This window comes from Daldinia caldariorum, assembly GCF_022478825.1.
Source record: "Daldinia caldariorum strain CBS 122874 unplaced genomic scaffold F4812scaffold_14, whole genome shotgun sequence".
NCBI lineage: Eukaryota > Fungi > Ascomycota > Sordariomycetes > Xylariales > Hypoxylaceae > Daldinia > Daldinia caldariorum.
Genome location: NW_025953050.1, coordinates 168,259 through 188,705, shown reverse-complemented (window position 1 = coordinate 188,705; position 20,447 = coordinate 168,259). Strand labels below are relative to the sequence as shown.

The following is a 20,447-nucleotide window of genomic DNA, read 5'->3' as shown; positions in this document are numbered from 1 at the left end:
TAACGTGACGTTACCTACCCGCGTCTCATTAATCAGCGTCACTCTGGGTCACGCGTTTATCCATTTAAAAACACCTTCAACATTTTATCGGTGAAATATGAGATCTCAAAACAGGTTGATATTCTTAAACTTTTGATCCTCTCTCATGAGTTTTTTTTCCAGGTCGCCGGAGATCCGAACTAAATCAGCTCATCTTGTTTTACGCCAAGATGACCTCCCATCGAAAGATCGCCACAGGCCATCGAGTAGATTCTTTTATGAGAGCCCGGCAGTTCATCTTTTGAGATCAATTCCAAAATCCCGTCAACATGGGGAGTCGCTTAGATGCCAATTCAAATGCTGTGCGAAAGCGCATAGAAAGCCATACATTCTCAGATGAAGCAGGGGAGGAATACGAGCCTAGCGCCTTTGGTGACTTTGGGGATTACTTTCGTCGCAAGAAAATAAAGCTACAAAATCTGGATTCCGAATTGCGAGCTTCGTCGACAGATAAGCCTCAGATCTTCAAAGGAGTTGTCGCGCACGTTATAGGCTACACCCAGCCGCCACTCCAAGTCCTTCACCGCGATCTAGTTCAACATGGCGCAGGCTTTCTCCAGTACTTGGATTCTAAGACCATGGCAACTCACATCATCGCATCTAGTTTGCCGCCAAAAAAGATGGTTGACTTTAGTAAATACAGGATGGTAAAGCCTGCATGGGTTACAGATTCTATCAAAGCTGGGAAGCTTCTCCCTTGGTCAGATTATCGAGTGATAGATGAGAGCCCCAGGCAGAAGACATTGAAGTTAGGTGGGACTGGAATATCGACGCAGTCTACTCCACAATCGCCCTTGGCAGGATACAGAGAGCAGACTGAGAGTAGTTTCTACAATAGTCAGCTCAAAGGTATTGCGCAGTCTATCGACGGAAAACACTTCGGAGATCTTTCGCCTAGCCGGCCTGGTTCGGCCCTCGGGTATATTTATAAGAGCGAGTCTGTCGAACCCACGACGCCTTCAAGAGGATTACAGGGGGCGCAATACTCGCCGGACATTTCCGATGAAGACTCGGTCATGTTAGTCCACTACCCGGAGTCTACAGCACCGCAACCAACCAACGAGCCTGGTAAGCAAGGTAAGGATGACATCGAAGACGATGTCCAGCCTGGCCCGCCAGTCGAAGAGCAGAAAGCGATGACGTCTGAGGAACATAATGCGCTACTTTTACAAGATCCTCGGATGAGGAAATCTTCCACAGCGAATCCGGATTTTATCAAGCAGTATTACTCTGAGAGTAGGCTTCATCACCTATCGACGTGGAAAGCAGAGTTGAAGTCCAGGATGCAGAGACTCGCCGCCGAGAAAGGTCCCCAGAAAAAGCCAACGAAAAGAAAAGCTGGTGCGAGGCGGTACATAATGCACGTTGATTTTGACAGTTTCTTCTGCGCAGTCTCTCTTAAAAGCGCACCGGAATTTATCGACAAGCCCGCTGTCGTTGCACATGGAACGGGATCTGGCTCGGAAATCGCCAGCTGTAACTATCCAGCAAGGAAATACGGCGTGAAAAATGGAATGTGGATGAAGCGGGCTAAACAATTATGTCCAGAGCTCAAGGTGTTACCATATGACTTTCCGGCGTACGAAGAAGCCAGCAAATCATTCTACGAGTGTATTCTAGAAGTCGGCGGCGTTGTACAGAGCGTCAGTATCGACGAAGTTCTTGTGGATATCACCTCGGTTCTTTTATCCGCAGTCGGCTCAGACGGTTCTGGAGTGGACGAGGGTAGTATATGGAGAGAACAAGAAAAAGCAAACCAGATAGCCCTAGCCTTGCGAGAACAGATCAAGGCAAAAACCGGATGTGCTGTCTCGGTCGGGATTGGTGGAAATATTCTGTTAGCCAAAGTTGCTCTTCGAAAAGCCAAGCCCGCAGGCCAATACCAAATTAAGCCAGAAGAGGTGTTGGACTTCCTTGGTGGCTTAAAAGTCGATGATCTACCTGGAGTCGCGTATAGCATCGCTGGGAAACTGGAAGAGATCGGTGTGAAATTCGTGAGCGACGTTCGGCAAACCTCCAAGGAACGACTTATCAATACTCTTGGTCCAAAGACGGGCGAAAAACTATGGGAATACGCTCGGGGCATCGACCGAACGGAGGTTGGCGAACAACCCATTCGAAAGTCAGTCTCAGCTGAGGTCAATTGGGGAATCCGGTTCATAAGCCAAGAAGAGGCCGAGGAATTTGTCTTCAACTTGTGTAAAGAATTAGAGAAACGACTTCTCAACGAGCAGGTTAAAGGAAAACAGCTCACGATGAAGATCATGCGGCGTTCACTTGACGCACCTCTCGATCCACCGAAACACCTGGGACACGGCAAATGTGATACCTTCAACAAGAGTGTCATGTTTGGCGTTGCTACCCACGACTACCAAGTGCTTGGGAAAGAAGCGGTTTCGATCCTTCGCTTCTACAAATTCAGTCCAGGCGACCTTCGCGGCTTGGGTGTACAGCTAACTAAACTCGAGCCCATTAAGGCTTCGGTGCCAGGGCCTGATGGAAGCCAAAAGAAGCTGACTTTCGGTGCTTTTCGTACACTTAGCTCGGGCAAGAAAACTGCTTTAGAGCCAATCCAAGATGGCGGTGGCGCAGAAGAATCCAGTTCGAAGCCTGGCCGCGCCGTGTCTCAAGACCCGATCATGGAAAGCCCCTTGACTCCGCGCAAACCGAAGCCGGAGCGCCATCCGGCATTCGCGCTATCTCAAGCAAGCAAGGCGGATGCCAAAGCAAATACCCCCTTAAACATTAGCGGAACCCAGTTCATCATGCCGTCCAACCCAGACCCAGCAGTAATCGCCGAGTTGCCTCCAGATATTCGAAGCCGGCTTATGGAGCAAGGCACTCCAAGTATCCCAGGATCTCGCGACGAGACACCAGCAGCTAAATCGAGGACTCAAAGCCCAGCGCTTTCAGATGAGATCCCCCCAGAGATCGACCCGGAGGTCTTCAACGCCCTGCCGGACGACATGAAAGCCGAAGTCCTGGAACAATATCGACCGCGAAGCAGACGGCAGACGTCCCTCCCTCAATCACCCCGCCGCGATCGTACCATCCCACCTCCCAAGCAGAAGACTCCGACCAAACGTCGCGTAACCAACTTGTTTGCCCGCGCCCGCGAGCGCCAAGCTGATGCCAACGCGAAAATCGTCCAGACCACCATTGCCAAGCCGCCGCCCCCCAACCCTAATGAGGTCGTTTTCGAAGAGCTAGACCCGGAATTCCTCGCCGAATTACCGGAGGAGGTCCGTCGCGAAGTCATTGCGGATCACCAGCAACGCCTTCGACGTGCCCAGCAGCATACCGGCTTGGACTTATCTAAACTCAACCAAAATAGCAAAAGAAATCTAGACGGTGATAATGGTGGTGGTGGTGGTGCAGGGGACGATTCCGCGGCACTACCAAACGGCCAGACGCGCCTACGCTTCGCCCCGCGCCCGCCCAAGATCGGGTTCACGTCCAACGGCCTCACGACCCTCCCCGAGATCCGCGACATGCTCAACGTCTGGCACCGGGAGACGCGGGACGAGGGGCCGCATAAGGGGGACGCCGAGATGCTGGAGAAGTATCTGGTGCGCGTCGTGCTGGAGGAGAAGGACATGGATAAGGCGGCCAAGCTGGTCCGGTGGCTGGATTACCTCGTGGAAGACAGCGGTAGTGGTGCAGACGGAGGCGGGGAGATGGAGTATCGCGGAAAGGAGGCGTGGCGCGAGGTCGTGGGACAGATAAAGAGGGAAGTGCAGAATGCGGTGCGCGAGAGAGGGTTGGGACCGTTGGATATATAATCTACCTATTTACGACATCAATGACACTGGTATAAGATTAGGCACCGGTATATATGACCACGAAGGAGGGAAACAATAGAAGACTTAGTTAGGACACATAGTATTTCGAACCGAAAGAAAGAAAAAAGCACGAATGCTCTATAATCGAAGCGGTGTATTTAGACTTTATAACGCTTTTTCAAACAACGAATGTCACCTATGTATCTATCTACTATTCTGCTCGTTTTCAACTCCGATTTTGTTTCTCATGTACTTCACAGCTGATCAAAACAGCTCTCCTTCCCTCTCTCTCTCCCTCCCTCCCCTCCCTTGACGATTCATTATCAGTAAACAACAACTGCCTTTCAACACCGCCCTCCTTGCGAGATGGACGCTATGCTATGACAGACGCTAACTCTGATCTTTTAAAAAATAGAAAAAAAGAACGTGAAAAGAAGAAGAAAAGAAAATCAAATACAGACCGTTAACCTCGATCTCCCGACCTAGGCTCCAGAATTCTTTCTTTCTATGCCTTTTCAATCCATATACATTAGGTACTTAGGTAGGTATGTACCTTATGTATATCTCCCCCCTCCGCAATCGTCAACTGGAAAAAGACAACAAAAAGAGAAAAGAAAAATAAACCATTCTTTCCTCACGGTTGGTTCCCTTACAAGCACTCCCAGCCCAGAGCGAAAGTCACAGCGAGCGCGAGGAGACCAAGGCCGACGGTTTGGAGGGCGGCCTGGGCGTCGGGGCCCCGGGGTAGGTCGGCATCGACGCTGCCGCCGGTGCCGTTGCCGGTTCCGTTGCCGAACCCGTCGTTGCCGCCGCCGGGCGTCTTCTTCTGCGTGGCGTTGTACAGCGTCATGGCGAGGTGGCCGCCGCAGGCCGTCGTGTTGGCGCCGTCGCACTGTGGCGGGTAGAGAGGAGAGGTTAGTATTAGTGAGGGTTTGGTCGATGGAAAAGGTTAGGGAGGAAGTCTGCTGGGTTCGGGAATGTTTGTGCAGAAGGGCTAAAAGGGTAAATAAGGGAGAGGGGGATGGGGATGGGGAGGAGGGTTTGATTCAGCTTGCAATTTGGTAGAGAAACTGCCGACTCCAACGATATCAGGGCAAAATGGGGGTGGGGAAGAGAGAGAAGGGGGGTAGGAGGAGGGAGGTCAGAAAGAAAGGAAAATATTAATTAATAGCTTAATAGCAATACGTACGGGAAGATCGCACACGGTATCGACCAAATGGGAACTGTGCTCGGAGAGGTGGTCGCCGCACCAGCACTGGAAGGAGTACTCGAGCGCGGCGTACTGGAACCCGGTGCGGTTCGGGGCGTTCCTGTTCTGGGTGTGGCGGCAGAAGTCGACGCACAGGTGCACGTTCATGAGCCCGGGGGCCATGAGCGAAGGCCCGTCCAGAGCGTGCATGGCAGGATCGATGAGCGTCAATTCCGACCAGCACCCCACGTACTTGAACACCGGGTCCTCGTCGATGATCCGCAGCGGACCTGGGGGGGCACACAAGGTCGAGTCGGGCTCGTCGGTTTGGACGGGCAGGGACGTGTCGTTGATGTTGTTGTTGGTAGTGTTGGGGTAAGTCTGCGTTGGTGTGATGACGGTGGCGTGCCCTAGAGTGACGGGCACAGGGAGGCGGGTAGGATAGGCTTGTCGTGCCATTGCAACGGGGACTGTTACCAGCACCATGGCGAGTTTAAGAACTCCTGGGCATGCGAAACGACCCATTGTTCTAGTCTTCTACCGTAATAGTGTATAGCGTAATGTGTGTATCTCTGTGAAGTGTAAGTTAATCATAAGAGATACTACCCTCCGTTTATGAGCTTACTTACATAGAGACAAGAATCGACACTAGAATAATGGTAGAGGATTGGCGTTGGCGATCTATCTCCGTAGGTTAGCTCTGTGGACTGACCCAGGGTCTCTTTTGGGGGATAATAACCTTTGCAGAAATAGATATGGAATCCTCGTATGAATGTCTGAAGTAAAATGAAGCTTTTAAGCCAAAAAAAATGGTAGTATTAGCAGCAATGATAATAGCAACTCGATGGTTCTATGCAACACTAATGTTTTGTTGATGTTGTTGTGAAGATGTCAACGAGCTTCAGCTCCAGAGAAAAGAACAAAAGTTTCATGGCTTTTCGTGCCTGCTTCCTCGGCCTAGGAGTAAGAGCAACTGATGTAGATGGCAAGAGGCGTTGGGGAAGTATGAATACGAGGCAGCGAAGACCTAAACCCTCCCCTGGTGGCCATTATCGCAGTTCTAAAAGAAGTGACGAGTTATGTTGGGTATAAAAGCTAATGTAAACGCAAAGCATCACTTCCCTATCATACCTGCTGTAGCTCCATGTACTGTCCGCAGTTTGGAATATCTCTTTCCTTACTCTCTCTTGTCCCTCCCTATGCTTTCGAAAAGACCATTATATTAGCTAAACCCAATCCTACCTCTGCCACTTATCGTCAAACAGATAATGTGCAGTAAAGAAGGTACAGCTAAACTATTACTCAAGGAGGGGAGGCACAATTATTACCAGAGTTAACAAGCTCAGTGATAATATGCCGTCGTATAAATGGGGTCTATAAAAGTCATCAGTCAATGACTGATACCCCTAGCCTCCCTGAAAAGCTCTCAGTGGATTCACCTAAAGCCACTTTCGCATGCGTGGTTGGTCTTTTAACTATTTTGATTTGGCTCTATGAGATCCGAGTCTACACGGCCAACTCTACAGCCTTCATGATAACTCCGTACAGTCTATCGCTCTTAGACCCATCACGGACCTTAGAATGTAAAGACCTGTTTCTCGGGGCCCTGATGTTGAATGTTAGATAGGGATGGAAGAGAGGTACCAGCTTAATATACAATACATGCGCAAGAGGTAGTCACGGTAAGCTTATACATAGCATGCTTCCATGCTAACTATGGCTATCGTCCTTGTCAACCCATGTTCCTACTAGCCTCATAGCCTTCTCGTCGCCATCTACGAGACGCTCGTCTTGCAAAGCGTCCGAGAGACATCGCCAAGGATCCCGGCTTCCTCCCCACTTGAGTAAATTCTCCTTGAGCCTCTCGCCGTTCGCTCGATCGAGGGCGGCTCCGTTCCGGCCGGCCGAGAAGACGACCTGCCACACGCGCTTAGAGAGAACTTGGTCGAAGAGGTAACTATAATAAGTGCTGCCGTAGCCGAACAGGTGGCCGAAAAAGCCTTGCCACCTAGTCCCTGGTGGATCCGGAGGGAGCTTGCCAAATTTGCGCTGAAGATAAAAGTAGGTCTTTGTAGAGTCGAATGTATCACTATTCGGTAAGGACGAATGGTATTGCTGGTCCAACATAGCCAGTATAATCTGGTTCTCTCTGTCAATCGCCTCAAATCTCCTGGAAATGTTGATTTTATCTACAACCATATCAAATGGCAATGGCTTGTCTGTGATGTGATGTCGAGCGAACAGCCCGAGAACAGAAGGATCTGCGCAGAAATGCTCCATCAGAGTAGACGGAAGTTCTGCCAGGTCAGTCGCGCACCGGGTCCCGGCTACATTTTGTAAAGAAGTCCGGGCCAAAACCGAGTGAATGGCATGTCCCATCTCGTGGAAGAGTGTTTCCATCTGATAGTAGTCTAAAAGGGCCGGTCCGTGCCCCTTATTCTCTTCAAAGTCGCAAACTAACGCAATTGTTGGTAGCTGCTTCACAGAGCCGGACTGCTGAGATACATGCATCCCATCATTTGCGGCTTCGATAGGAGAGTCGAATTTAGGAACGCCTTTGACGCCGGTTGCGTCTCCTTCTGCTACTTCTTGTATTTCGGCCTCCGATATCTCTCTAGAACAGCGCACAGTAAAATGTGCCGGGTTCGGAGACTTATCTTCCCGGAAGAAAAGATCGCAATATAGAACCGCAACATGCCCATCAGTATCAGATATAACATCTAACCGCCTCACGTCCGGATGCCAAGTCTCTCCTGGGAGGGTGTCTCGAGGAACAAGCCTGATTCCGTACAAACGGGTAAATAGTCTCGATAATCCCTGCATGACAGTTCCGAGAGAGAAATAAGACGGCAGAGAATCATCGTCGCGCCGTCGCGACCTCATAGATGAACGTATCTTTTCCATATAATAGTCTTTATCCCATGGTTTGATATCAATTGGTGTTACGTTCTGTGTCATATTCAGCGTTTTGCTCTTCTCCTGAATGAGGTCTATCATCTCTTTTTCGACAAGTGGCGCATTGCGGGTGGAAAGAGCTAGAAGAAACTGATGAACAGACTCAGGCGTCTTAGCCATCATCTTATCGTGCAAAGCCATCTGGCTATAACTTTCAAACCCTGATAGCTTTGCGAGTTGGGCTCTCGATCGTAGCATAGCTTCCAAGAGTCTAATCGACTTTCTATTGGCCGTTCGAGTCGCGTAATAGATCGTTCTCCTCGTACCCTCATCATGTACACTTCTCAGTGCCATCGAAGCTTCGGGGGACAATGTCGGTAAACGAATAAATCCTCCACTCGTATACTTGAGAGCCATCTGCGGGTTCATCCCGTACATTTGACTGCTAGGCAATTCGAGGAATTGCTGCGCGGGTCGCATTGTTTGGACGAAATAAGAGCCTAATTCGCTAATCTGTTGCGAGAGATCTACGAATCGATCCCGCGACTCTTGTGGGAGGTGTATTGCCGATTTCATGAAATCTTGTTGTAGGATCTTCGCAACCGTCTGCTCTTCCTCGTTCCAACTCGCCAGAACCTCCGGGTTAGCAAGAGCTTTCCCTAGCTGGTCACTTAGACCTGTGGCGGTATTGAGCTGGTTCATATACTGGTAGACCAGCGACCATGCTTGCGACGCAGCTGCTTTAATCTTCTCGTCGGGGTGAGTTACCCGTACGAAATCCGAGACATCCAGAACCCGACATAGCAAATCGCTTAGTCTATCCAGATCTCGCACGATGGCCTTATATTCCTCCAACGTGGATGCACTAATAACCTTTTCAACAAGCTTCTGAGCCCTCTTAATCGTGACATCTGCAAAGGTAAGGAAGCCTTGCGGCGACGTTAGGTATTTGTTTCTGAATAGGCCGACATTCTCACGCCTTCCAATCTGGAAAAAGGGTCTAGCAAAATCTTTAAAAGTAGGTGGTGAATCGAAGATCTGGCGCAACAACGCATCGTCCTGTTTTAGGTCGGTAGGAGAGTGGTCAACCGGTATATGCGATGTGTCGACTTGAGCAGCGCCGGGCGCGGAAGAAAGCCAACGACGTTGATCTCGAATTCGAGAAACTCGAGAAGCTTGTCGGAGACATCTTGAGCAGGTCCATAGACCTGAACGGATAGTTTTTATCATGACGCATGAAGCATCATTGGAAAGGTGTACCTAGGAACTTGCAAGATTATATATTTTTATTTTTACCTTTTTTTTTTATTCGGGTGCGATTTGGTTTCACTTGTTGAAAGCTGCCGGACGGAAATTGACGGTTCGCAATTACGTAGTACTTGGTACCTATAATACGTCAAAAAAACCAAAACCAAAATTTCGCCGAGGGCCCGACCCGGAACCAGCCGCGTAGAAAAAAAGATACGAAGTACATGGGCCGAATTTATGATTGTACGTACCTACATCATCGTTGGCAGTCCAAATATTCTCACAAAAATACCTGAGCTTCCAAGTTTTAAATAATTCCCAAGTTACCCGCCAACCCACCAACCCCAATTGAGCGCAACATGGCTGCGAGAGTGCTGCTGCGACGGGTGAGTTCACCTCGAGAGTGTTCAATTAAGCTTCTGAAATACTAACTGGATATAAATTTATAGCGTGTCGCTGCGCCTTTCATGGCTGCGACTCTCGCCGGAGGAGCTTTATTGCCCTCGGTTGCGCTGGCTGAAGCGCCCTCACACGACCAACACCACGTACGGCTAACTACCTCCTCTCTTTCCCCCTCCTCAAGTACCGATATAGAAAACCAACTTGGCTTTATATATTAATTAATTCATTTCCCTCGACAGTCTTCTAAGAAACCTATCTACGACGACTACGAACCCTCCCTCTCCCCTAAAGCCGTCAACACGCCGGTCCCGTCCCCGGCTTCGGATACCATATCAGAAGCGTCGTTCTCGTCGTCGTCCGCGACGCTGGTCGAGCAGCCCAGAGAGGAAAAACACCACCACAGCCCGACGCCCACCGACCGGTTAGCCGCGGAAATTGGGAAAGCCCGCATGTTCCTATACCGGTATGCCGTGGCTACGGAGGACGCCGTGAACAACGCCATCGACTCGGCGTTCCACCTAGAGCAGTCCTTCACCGAGACCATTGCGTCGCTGGCGCCGCCGCGGGAGAGCGGCGAGAAGCTGATGCCGGGCTTGGTGTACGTGCTCGTAGCGTCCATGGCCGGCAGCATCATCTCGCGGAACCGCAACGTCATCCTGCGGGCCTCGCTCCCGCTAGCCTTCGGCGTCGGCGCCGGATGGCTGGTTCTCCCCGTGACCATGACCAACGTGTCGAACCTGCTCTGGCGCTACGAGCAGCGGTTCCCCGCCGTAGCCGACGCCCACCTCAAGACGAGGCAGAGCATCCAGGACGCCTTGCGCTTCGCCAGGGTCCACGTCGACGTCGGGAAGAACTACGTCGACCAGAAGGTCAGCGAAACCCGGGATATCGTCGAGAGCTGGGTGCAGAAGGGTAAATAGATAGATTGGGGGAAGGATCCTTTCGGAAAAAGAAACACTACTACTACCACCACCGCCTTGTAACTTTAGACGAATAGACAACCAAAAATTTGCTTTGTTCGAGGCTTGGGCGGATATCAACCGATATTGGACGTGTAATTGAAAGTACATAGGTTGATATATCATACAATGTCCATTGTTCCATCTATGAAGAGCTTACCTATTAGCTGACTGACTACCTCTACACCAAGGACCAAAGAGCTTCAACTCGAGCAGAAATTCGGATAGTAAATCAAGCCAATATAAGTGCTAATTTAGGTACCTAGGTACGTACATATAAGATATGGCTTCAGAAATCAATATAATGGTATATTTTATAAGTCGCTCTCCGCAACATCTATCCTGATGTTATACAACGCCATCTCATAAGGTGTGCTAATCAATATGCTACCCATGGACACCCACTTTTGTCTATCCTATTTTTTACACGTCATCATGAACCACTGAGCTCCCCCCTCCTAACCAAAAAATTCAAAGTCCGCTCGTACGTCCACATGGTGACGGCACTCGCGGGCGCCGCCTTGAGCAGGCTCACCGGCAGCCCTCTATACAAGCCCCTAATCCCTTCCTGCTGCAGGATGCGACGGACCGTGTTCACCGTACCGGAGTACTCGGGGATGTTCTTGTGGACGTAGCGGTTGCGCGTGGGGCCCTGGACCTGGATGCGCTTGCGGACGAGGTCGAGCGGGAACACGCCCGTCTTGGCGACGACGCCGGCGACGACGCCGGCCGTGGCGTCCCCGGTGCCCCAGGGCAGGGCGCCGACGCGGCCGAGCGGCAGCCGCGCGCCCTCGTACACGGCGAAGAACAGGCCCATGAAGGGCACGATCTGCGCCAGCGCGGGCGTCAGCCCCCGGAAGAAGCCCGGCAGGCCCTCGTCCCGCGCGATGTCGGCGACCGCGCACCGCAGCGACGCGTACACGCGGTCGTTGCCCTGGGCCGCGAACCGCGTGCGCAGCAGGTCCAGCGGGTACGTAGCGGCGGTGGCTGCGGCGCCGGCGGCGGCACCCGCGACGAAGGACTCGACGGACTGCGGGAGGCTGGGGCGGGAGGAGTCTTGTCCTCCGCTAAGAGCGTGGAGGAGCTGGGTTGTCGACCGGTAGGTGGTGAACTGGACGGAGGCGTAGGCGACGTACATCAGCTCGGCGGGGACGTTGCCCTTCCACAGCGCGGTGAAGCCCTCATTGGTGATGATGTGGCGGAACGTGCCGACGGTGCCCTTGTAGATGGGAGAGCCGCGGAGGTCGAGGTGGGTGCGAGGGTCGGAGAGGGAATGCGATTGCAGTTGCAGGCGGATCTTGACGACGTCGAGAGGCGCGACTACGAATCGGGATACCAGACCGGCTGTACCTCCAGCTATGACGACTTGAAGTCGGGAGCCCTTTAGTAAAGACGATGTAGTGTTAGTTTTCTTTTCTTTTTTCTCTTCTTCTTCTTTCAAGTTTGTCGTTTCATATTATTTTCACCTCCATGGCATGGACCAGAAGAAAAGAAAAGAAAAACAACTACGTACCTCATCCTTGAGGTGTCGGTCAGACTTCGACATACATCCGCAATGGCCCTAACCCGGGACTAGGGTGTAAACTCGGGGAATGCGATGCTAGGACGTTTTCTTTTTCAGCCCGCGAGACCAACTGTCGCAAAAAGAAATTCCCAGTGCGGCTTGGGAAAACCCCCCCATACAGCTAGGGTATGGATGAAGGTAGGGGATTTAGTTGTGGATATGGAATTCGTTGCATGTACAATTGCAATATTGATGCGATGATTAGGTCTAACTAGCGATGATGTAGCACTCGAGTTTAGCGTAGGCTGATTAGATAGTCTAGATAAGCACATGAAAATGTCGCTGCACGTGCCATTTGAATGAACAGGGTCTATTTAAGAGGCTATAATACTCCTAGGCAAGTACCTAAGCTTATAGAACTTCGACTAGGTATTTCGGCCGATTAATTACGGGCGATCTTGTGAATATTACTATATGTACTTTAGATATATATGGCCGTATAAACCGATATATGACCGTTAGCAAATAGATAAGCGAGTGTATAAATATGCATGGAAGTAAGTAATTCCCGGACATCGTCGATTATTTACGGTCTTGAAAAAAAAGGAGGGAAAAGCTTAGGTTATTCTATTGCATCAGGCCGTGGGACAACGCTTTCCATCGGAAGTTCTCGACAATTTTGAAGTAGGTAGCATCGTGACGTACGTCGTGTAGGACCTTAAGGTATACCTATCATGCACAATATCTAGCATTTCTTCCAGCTATGACTTATCACGTGTTACGGCGCTAATCTATTGTAACTCACCTCGTCTATTTTGCAATATCTTCCAATCAGACTTACAATGATAGGATCACATGGCAGGGCAGAACCATATCAAAAAAAGCGAATCAACCGTGATCAACCGTGATCAACTCAGAGCTTTAGCAGTTTAAGCATTGAAACGTACCCAGTCTCCATTAAACTTCTCATTGATAATGGCAAGTGTGTTCAAATGCACAATTACGTCCTATCGCGGGGTTTGGATATGGCCGGTGTTATATGCGACTCCAGTTGTTTGGAGTCTGGACTGCCCACTGCCGTCCACTGCTGTCCGCTATTGTCCGCTACTGTCCACTATTCACTTGTTCAATTTTAATAATTCAGGGCCAAGCCCCACTACCTGTTGGATAAGCTTCCGCCCGCCCGAGCCTGTGCCTCCCATTCGTCCTCTCCCCAGATTTTCAGTGGAACCACCTAACCTGCTTATCATCATTGGTCCTCTTTTGGTGTTCTGCAACATTAGGTACATACACAACATACATAGTACATAACAGCTCCTTACGATTGCTTCTCTCTCTCTCTTTCCTTCTTCCCCTTCGATTCCCGTTCCGTCATCTCTTCTTCTTCTATTCCCTCTTCTTGTGTTACAAGTTCTTCTTGGACGTCTCTATACAGCTTTACCTTTTTTTAGCCCCTTGTCTCTGGTCCCTGGAAAAACAAGACAACGTTGGCTAGCGTCCAAGCTCGTATATCTAAAATAGGAAATCAGCCTCTGAAGGAATACCTATCTGACAGGCCCTTGTTGCATGTGATAAACTCCGCCGTCCACTTGCTCGCTTGTTCGCTTGTCCGACAAAACCTTAAATAAAAGGCTCTAGCAACACCTGCCTTTGTCTCGCCAATTTTCAACGCGACGCACCGCACGAAACGAGACTAAAAATCTTTGGCGAAATCATGGCAGCCTCAACAATCAAACAACCAGATGTTCAACAAGTCCTAGGAAATTTGCTACCCTCACTACCAGCTGCCGCTTTATCAGCCCAACCAGCTGAAAATGTCCTCCCGCTTCTTTCTCCCATTCTTAGGCAGCGAGTCCAACTTTTGTCAACCGCTAGTTCAGACCCATGGATTCGGCTATTATGTTATGAGCCTGGCAATGTGCCCAAGTTAACAGAGATCGCCCAGGGCGATCGGCTAGAACCGCACCCCGTTTCTGGCGAGGTGGAGGTCGATTGGGAATATGACACGGAAATTCGCTACAGGCGGGTAGACGAGGAAACCCTTCAAGCGCTCGTGATACTCAAGGACCTCGGATTATCTTTCCGCTTAGTTTATTGCGTCGGGGACCCTGCAGGCGGAGATGGTTGGAAAGTCGGCGAAGTCAACGTCGTTGAGAAGCCATATCCGTTCTCATCGTTTGGTGGTGTTTCGGATATTAGCGAAGCCGAAAGACAGTTTAATGAGGCTAAGTCTAAACCAGCTCAGAGTAACGGCCTTACAAACAACCAAAGCGCTCCGGTTATAGAAGATGATGACGATGATGATGATTACTGGGCAAGATACGATGCGACACCGGCGAGGACTCCTGCTATCAAAAGGTCACCTGCCCCACAATCCAACCATGGTGTCAGCACAACAGCGGAAGACGCTTACTACGCCCAATATGACGATGTCCAGCCAGCTATGGATAACCATGACCCGGACGAGGAGGCAAACTATGAGATAGCACCGCCCTTAGGCATGAGTGCTAAACCAAGCAACGGCAGCGAGGTGGAAGAAGTAGAAATCAACGAAACTCAGGGGACATGGACACTTGCTCCTAGACCCAAGTCACCGTCTACACACTCGAGAAGCGGCGACGATCCTACCATAGTTCATCCTTATCCGAGGCCTGCGTCGAGCACTGGGTCGAACGCTTCGGTTGAGAAGCTCGAGGCGGCGGCAGCGAAACAAGAACAGAACGACTTCGGCGTTAAGCAGCACGTATCTCGAAGCATCAAGAGCTTGTTCTTATTATCCCGTGCATCAGGTATTGATCGCGAGGAATTCGAACGGCTAGTGAAGACGGAGCTTGATATGTTAGGACTTATGGAAGAATGAAACTGATATGAGTTATGCTTGTTTCAAGTAGGAGGTACGGAGCATTTAAGGTTGGGAAATATGGTTTTATCTACAGGCGTTCGGACGGCCAAATTGGCGGGTATATCACTTTTTTGTTGGGGGTGTCCGGCAGTTTACAGCTACTAGGTACATAGGTAATAGTATATATTGAGGTGTGTATGGGCAAAGTGCGTGGCTTACATGTAGGTATTTCGCAACATCTAAAAGCCACTTTCGCGCCACACGGACCGTTGGTCCGTGTGTTTGTGTCTCTGAGACGAACGCGAGTTGTAGTTTAAGCTCGTTGAGATAATTTGAGATATCGAAATAATCCGTTTTCTTCATTCAAGTGAAGCACCTTTTAGAGTACTTGTCGAAACTTGTACAAATAGCACTAAGATATATTAGCGCATAGAACCATCGTTCTGGCTATTCAATGTCTCCGTATCCGTATGGAGAGGCATTTGCTGCTTATAACGGAGGTTATCTTGTGCCCGAACTTGTTTGGGATAGGCCCGACTTTAGGAGTAAAAGGTAAGAGTTGGTATTAAGCCATCAAACCAGCTCATAGGAATTGGGAAGTTCGTCGATGAAGAAATGTTTCATTAGTCGCATCCCTATGCGATGGAAAAACGCGTACTGCGCCATCGCGCACCTCACCTTTGTAGGTAGCCACTGCAATAGCTACGGAGAGCCATAATCCAGCGGGTATTCGGTATGGTAGCCAAGGAGCTGTAGGCCTGGTAGCTGCTCAGTGCATGTATTGAGGCTCGAGGAGCCGCACGTAGGCTAGAATAAGTTGAAATTCGGGCTGTCGTGCTACCCGAAGGATGGCCTCATGTCTTCGAGCGTTGAAATGCGATGTGATATGGTGTGTAAAACGTCGTTTACTCTTGATATATATAACTACCTTAGGTACCTATTGAACTCTATCAGTTCCGTCGGCGTTGACGTTGCCGACTTGATGGCACTTATAAGCTGTATTATGTCAAACCAGGATAGGTGGGCTCATCATACTTCCTCTTTGAATCCAAGCGGCCCGATGGGAAGCCTCTCGTCCGTGAAAGATGATATTGGTTGGTATAATCTTATAAGCCACGTCGACCATTTAAGCATTCGAATAGAAAACGATGTTACCCAGATCGTCTCGGTTGATCAACAATGTCGATCGCTAATGATCTACCGCATAGTTAGGTCGTCCAGGGTTTATATACGTTTCTCACGCACTGACAAAGAGGATCGCAAAAGGTTACTTATAGAAGCAAAGATGGGCTCGATGTAACCTTTGAAATAGACTTAGCTTCGCCCCTCGGAAGAAACAATCGCGTGTTTTCTAGTTTTCTGTTGTTTCGAGTTAACCCCTAGCGTACATAGTAGTAGCTTTAGAGTGCGTGAGATAATAAATACAGGGCTTAGTTGTGGTGTTGTTGAAGATTAAAAAAAACAAGAAATAAAATAAAATAAAAATCTCCGGTAAAGTTACCGTGCTTCTATGTATGCCACCGGTGGGAAGGAACAACCCCGGGCCCCCGTTGGTTCTGTAAGGCGGGATGGGATACATAACAGCACAGACTAAACCGGACTCTAGCGCAGTTCTTCCCTGTCCCTGTTCAAAGGCCGGGGTTCACCTCTTTCAGGTATTATAAAACTAGGTAGCAAGGACAGCACTAGTACAAGTACATTAGTACATTCATACATTCACTAAACCCCTTTTCTAACCTTTTAGGTACGTACTACCTTGCTAACGATATTTAACTAAGCGCTAGATGGATTCACCCGAAATTTGCTCAGAAAAAAACAATAACAGGTAATTGCTGGAAGGGTTTGCTCGTCATCGCTCATTTTACAATAACCGACATGTTCTAACGTTAGGAGCAATAGAGGAAACCCTTCCCCCTTCCTCGAACGAGCAGAAAGATCTGGGGATCGTTCCATTGCATACGAACAGTTCCATCGGAAGATGCAAGTAAAAGGGATCCGGCAGGTTGAAAGTTCGACCAAGATTCCCCAAGATTCCCCTGCTGCTGAGACATGCGTCCCGTCCTATCAGATCGGGAGAACTACGGCGTAGTAATATATTGTACCTACCTAACCTAAGATACCTTAAGTGTACAATATGCAGCCTTCGGTCCAATGTTGGTACCGCTTCAAGAACAATATAAGGAGCCTCCCCTTCTCATTTCCTAGTCTTGGCCAAGTCAGTACCGTATCTGCTCATTCACGCACGAAAATTACACCGCATAGTTTAGTCAATAGTGAAAACCAGCTCGGAGCTCCCAGCTCTTAACTCGGTTTCTCCCGTCTATCGGGCCATTGGGCGAAAACAGGGGCTAATTTGCCAAGGGACCGTTGCCTCAGAAGCATCCCCTGGTGGTACGTATGCAACGCAGACGGTACAGACAATACGACAACTCCTTATCGAAAAGCTTCTCAAACTCTTTTTGATATGGACGTAACGCAGTTAAGTACTCCGGGTACTCTGGCACAGCTGCCTTTTATGAAAAGACCTGTGTCAGGCTGTCAGCTCTTTTAAGCGGAGCAGCCGGCTACGAATACCTACCTAAGGTAGGCTTACTGGGACCCAAGATCTCATCAATGCTAGTGCTGGCGTTTGATACACAACACTTTCGCTAACTCTACCCTTTTCACCCCTGGGATCCATTGGCGTCAATTCAAAAATACCCTGGGAGACAAGGGTCATCCTTGACGCTATCCATAATGCATTTCGAAGTTGGATCCTAGGCGTTGATCAGCCTCTTCAAAATAGCCCTCCCATGATCCATCAATCTCAAACAGCTGCCAATGTCGTCGTTATCTTGACATTATCTAGGAGAGATGGAATTCTCCGGACCGCCATAGGTGTCACAACCGATAGTTTTGCGGCACATGGCATGTTGTCAATAATATGAATAACTAGATACCATGTAAGGAAACACCATTAATCCCTACAGAGTCCGAGAGGATCAGCTGTCAGTGGCTTAATAAACTCGCACCTTGTTCCTTTATTCCATTATACCTTCCGTTGAAACAGCGGGCGACTCACACATCCGCTCTTGTAGGAGTGATTTGAGTCTGTTTTCGGAAAGTATGTCTACTCAGTGGTCACAAGCCAGCACATCATCTATTAGCCTTCAGTAATCACAGCACAAAATGCCTATATCCTTAAAGTTTAAGGGACCCGAATCCTCCTTCAGGGATTGCAATTCTCCCCTATTATAGTATGCACCTGGCTAGTGCCGTTGCCAGACTACCACCGATGGAGGGTCATGCAGGCCGGATGCGTTCGTGACGCATGTCCCCGACTACCCCGTCCTAAGCAGACCGGGTTATGTATCAGATCCCGCCCTACCACAATTCTCTTATAATCCATAGTAGTACGCCTTTCCCGGACGTTTTGCAACCACGAATTCACGTTAACATCCTCTTGCTTGTCACGTCACCGCCTGAAGTCAGCATGTCACTGAGACCAAGTTCCTCTGGAGGCCCGAGTTCGAAGAGCTCAGCAAACAGCTTTAAGTATGACAAGAGGATTTCTAGGGACGATTCCTTTATAAATCATAGAACAGGTACTGGGCCGGGATTTAAACCGTATGGTTCTGCACGAGGGCAATTACCTACTCCGGAAGCAAGTCCACAGACGTCGCCTCAACCAAAGGTATCTATTTCAAATATTAGGATGCCCACTCCTGAATCTATTAACGAGATTCAACCCACGGAAATCGGCATGGCACTCGGGAGTCCTACAATGAATCCGGCGAGTGGGAGCTTGCGAACACCGCAGGCTCCAGTAAGGAATTGGCAAGGTTCAACTCCGTCTCTGGTTTCGCCCGCACCTGGGGTTAGCACTACTATTGGGTCTCCAGAAAAATCTCTGCGCAGGAAGCAGTCAGGGAGGTGGAGATTATTTGGAATGTTTGGGAGGAAGCAACCGGACCACCCGCCCCCGCCCCCGAGGGAGCTGAAAGATATACCCTTACCTAGACAGCCGACGGAAGCACCATCTAAACCACGGAATACCTCGAAAGTGGAGAGGAGTAATACTGTCGGTACGCGGAGAACACCAACGCAAAAGCCTATCGCACCCAGGTCTCAAACGATGCCTTACGATGGAGATAGTTCGGCACAGGAGTCAAAGTCAACGTTGAGAGGTGGGAGTAAAGAGACGCATGGGAGGATACCGATAGCGTTGGACAACAAGCCGGCCTCAAGCGGTCCCTTATTAGATGTAGAGATTCCTGAGATTACAATGGAGAGATATAGCGTCATGTTTGGAAGTGTCTTACAGTCACAGTCTTCCTTATTATCTCGGCGCCAAGGTAACGTCCAGAAGCTGAAAACCACCGACAATGCTACAATAAATGACAAGGTAAGTTCATATAAGCTTTTTTCGCGCCGTCCGCATGCTGACATTTTGAATAGGGGGAGAAACATTATGATATCCCGAGGAGAGTGTCATCTCCTGCGGGCATGTCACCCTCACTTGCTTTATTTCCTCCATCTACCGTCAAGAAGTCGACACAGACATCTCACAGCGCATCGTCGCGTTTAAGATCTAACACCTCTCCAGCAGAAGTTCGATCGCCTTCGAAAGTCAGCTTTGATCACATGACATCTCACCGAAGAAAGTCGTCCAAAGACGACGTGAATTCTCACCCTCACCAGGGGCCTCACCTGGGGCCCTCCGTCCACCGTTACCAAAAGGACAAGCTTACCATTGCGACCCTAGCTAGAGAAAGAGAGCAACAGCAAGCCGCGGCTAGGGAACACCAATTCAGCCCCGAAACCTCTAGTTTGATACTAGACTCTCCCACTCAGTTATCATCTCCCGAGATCGAAGTCGTCAGGTCGGAACCTGTACGAACAAAGGCCTCGTACATGCAAGAACCCAAGTGGCAAATGATGACACCGCCAAACCACACGTCTCCAACCGTACCATCTTCGTCAACGAGCGACAAAAAGAAAACAAACCCTCTCTCCCCTACCGCATCCACGCACTCGGATCTGAGCCGGACGCCCCAAAACTACGACGACGATGACGACGACGATGACGATGACGACATCGTATTAGACAGCTCCAAGATGGACCCTGTCGAACTGTCGATAGCGAGGCAGATCTCGATATCCAGACAGCAGCGCAAGATGCTGAAGCCCTTACACACGGGCTCGGTTCGGAGGCAGCGGCCGCCCATGCCTAAGATAGCGATGGCCCAGAACGAGCGGCTCGCCGAGACCAAGGCCTCGACGCCGACGATAGTCACCCCGGACGAGGAAGAGGCGGCGGAATCCCCCCTGGCGTATCATCGGAAAAGCGAGCGGGTCGTCCTGGACAGAGCGTAACGCGGCCAGCACGGTTCGGCTCGGATTGCATTTTTCTATTCGCTTCAGTCTTTACAGCGCTCTCCTTCCCTTGCCGTAGTTCCAGCACAGGGAGTTGAGTTCCATTTACCGACGACATTCACCCCCTTTTTTTTTTGGCTCCTTTCGCATTAAAGTTGCTTCGAATCGGCGTTCGCGGCGCCTCCCCTTGGATCATACAGTATCCAGTATTCAGGATTCAGATCTCGTATAG

At 49.8% G+C, this 20,447-nt stretch overlaps 7 protein-coding genes across 7 annotated transcripts; 4 read left to right on the top strand and 3 right to left on the bottom strand.

Moving 5' to 3' along the window:
* The first annotated feature begins 3 nt into the window (after positions 1-3).
* F4812DRAFT_436852 (DNA repair protein) lies at positions 4-4,105 on the top strand. Its single transcript, XM_047934880.1, has one exon. It carries the CDS (start codon positions 309-311, stop codon positions 3,819-3,821), a length of 3,513 nt encoding a protein of 1,170 aa, XP_047787931.1. The 5' UTR covers positions 4-308; the 3' UTR covers positions 3,822-4,105.
* A 365-nt stretch (positions 4,106-4,470) lies between these two features.
* F4812DRAFT_461307 (uncharacterized protein) lies at positions 4,471-5,535 on the bottom strand (the record flags this gene model as incomplete). The annotated part of the gene is made up of 2 exons (XM_047937843.1): positions 4,471-4,713; positions 5,011-5,535. 2 exons carry the CDS (start codon positions 5,533-5,535, stop codon positions 4,471-4,473), a joined length of 768 nt encoding a protein of 255 aa, XP_047787930.1.
* Positions 5,536-6,411: 876 nt separating this feature from the next.
* On the bottom strand, positions 6,412-9,585 carry F4812DRAFT_104362 (Metalloprotease). Its single transcript, XM_047929288.1, has 2 exons — positions 9,405-9,585; positions 6,412-9,291 (listed from the first exon to the last, which is right to left on the bottom strand). Exon 2 carries the CDS (start codon positions 9,133-9,135, stop codon positions 6,721-6,723), a length of 2,415 nt encoding a protein of 804 aa, XP_047787929.1. The 5' UTR covers positions 9,136-9,291; positions 9,405-9,585; the 3' UTR covers positions 6,412-6,720.
* F4812DRAFT_104437 (apolipo protein O-domain-containing protein) lies at positions 9,425-10,694 on the top strand. Its single transcript, XM_047929289.1, has 3 exons — positions 9,425-9,539; positions 9,603-9,698; positions 9,795-10,694. Exons 1-3 carry the CDS (start codon positions 9,513-9,515, stop codon positions 10,473-10,475), a joined length of 804 nt encoding a protein of 267 aa, XP_047787928.1. The 5' UTR covers positions 9,425-9,512; the 3' UTR covers positions 10,476-10,694.
* Position 10,695: 1 nt separating this feature from the next.
* F4812DRAFT_104358 (mitochondrial deoxynucleotide carrier) lies at positions 10,696-12,244 on the bottom strand. Its single transcript, XM_047929287.1, has 2 exons — positions 12,028-12,244; positions 10,696-11,895 (listed from the first exon to the last, which is right to left on the bottom strand). The coding sequence occupies exons 1-2, from the start codon at positions 12,058-12,060 to the stop codon at positions 10,948-10,950; spliced, it is 981 nt and encodes a 326-aa protein (XP_047787927.1). The 5' UTR covers positions 12,061-12,244; the 3' UTR covers positions 10,696-10,947.
* Positions 12,245-13,732: 1,488 nt separating this feature from the next.
* On the top strand, positions 13,733-14,878 carry F4812DRAFT_452157 (uncharacterized protein; the record flags this gene model as incomplete). The annotated part of the gene is made up of 1 exon (XM_047936309.1): positions 13,733-14,878. One exon carries the CDS (start codon positions 13,733-13,735, stop codon positions 14,876-14,878), a length of 1,146 nt encoding a protein of 381 aa, XP_047787926.1.
* Positions 14,879-18,332: 3,454 nt separating this feature from the next.
* Positions 18,333-20,215, top strand: F4812DRAFT_452156 (uncharacterized protein; the record flags this gene model as incomplete). Its single annotated transcript, XM_047936308.1, has 2 exons — positions 18,333-19,244; positions 19,298-20,215. The coding sequence occupies 2 exons, from the start codon at positions 18,333-18,335 to the stop codon at positions 20,213-20,215; spliced, it is 1,830 nt and encodes a 609-aa protein (XP_047787925.1).
* Positions 20,216-20,447: the final 232 nt, after the last annotated feature.

Bases quoted from the DNA above. Each gene is read 5' to 3' on its own strand.
- F4812DRAFT_436852 (XM_047934880.1), top strand. From the start codon at position 309: ATGGGGAGTCGCTTAGATGCCAATTCAAATGCTGTGCGAAAGCGCATA.
- F4812DRAFT_104362 (XM_047929288.1), bottom strand. From the start codon at position 9,135: ATGATAAAAACTATCCGTTCAGGTCTATGGACCTGCTCAAGATGTCTC.
- F4812DRAFT_104437 (XM_047929289.1), top strand. From the start codon at position 9,513: ATGGCTGCGAGAGTGCTGCTGCGACGG. The intron at 9,540-9,602 runs GTGAGTTCACCT...ATAAATTTATAG, and splicing joins CGAGAGTGCTGCTGCGACGG to CGTGTCGCTGCGCCTTTCAT. The intron at 9,699-9,794 runs GTACGGCTAACT...TTCCCTCGACAG, and splicing joins CCTCACACGACCAACACCAC to TCTTCTAAGAAACCTATCTA.
- F4812DRAFT_104358 (XM_047929287.1), bottom strand. From the start codon at position 12,060: ATGTCGAAGTCTGACCGACACCTCAAGGATGAG. The intron at 11,896-12,027 runs GTACGTAGTTGT...TCTTTACTAAAG, and splicing joins ACCGACACCTCAAGGATGAG to GGCTCCCGACTTCAAGTCGT.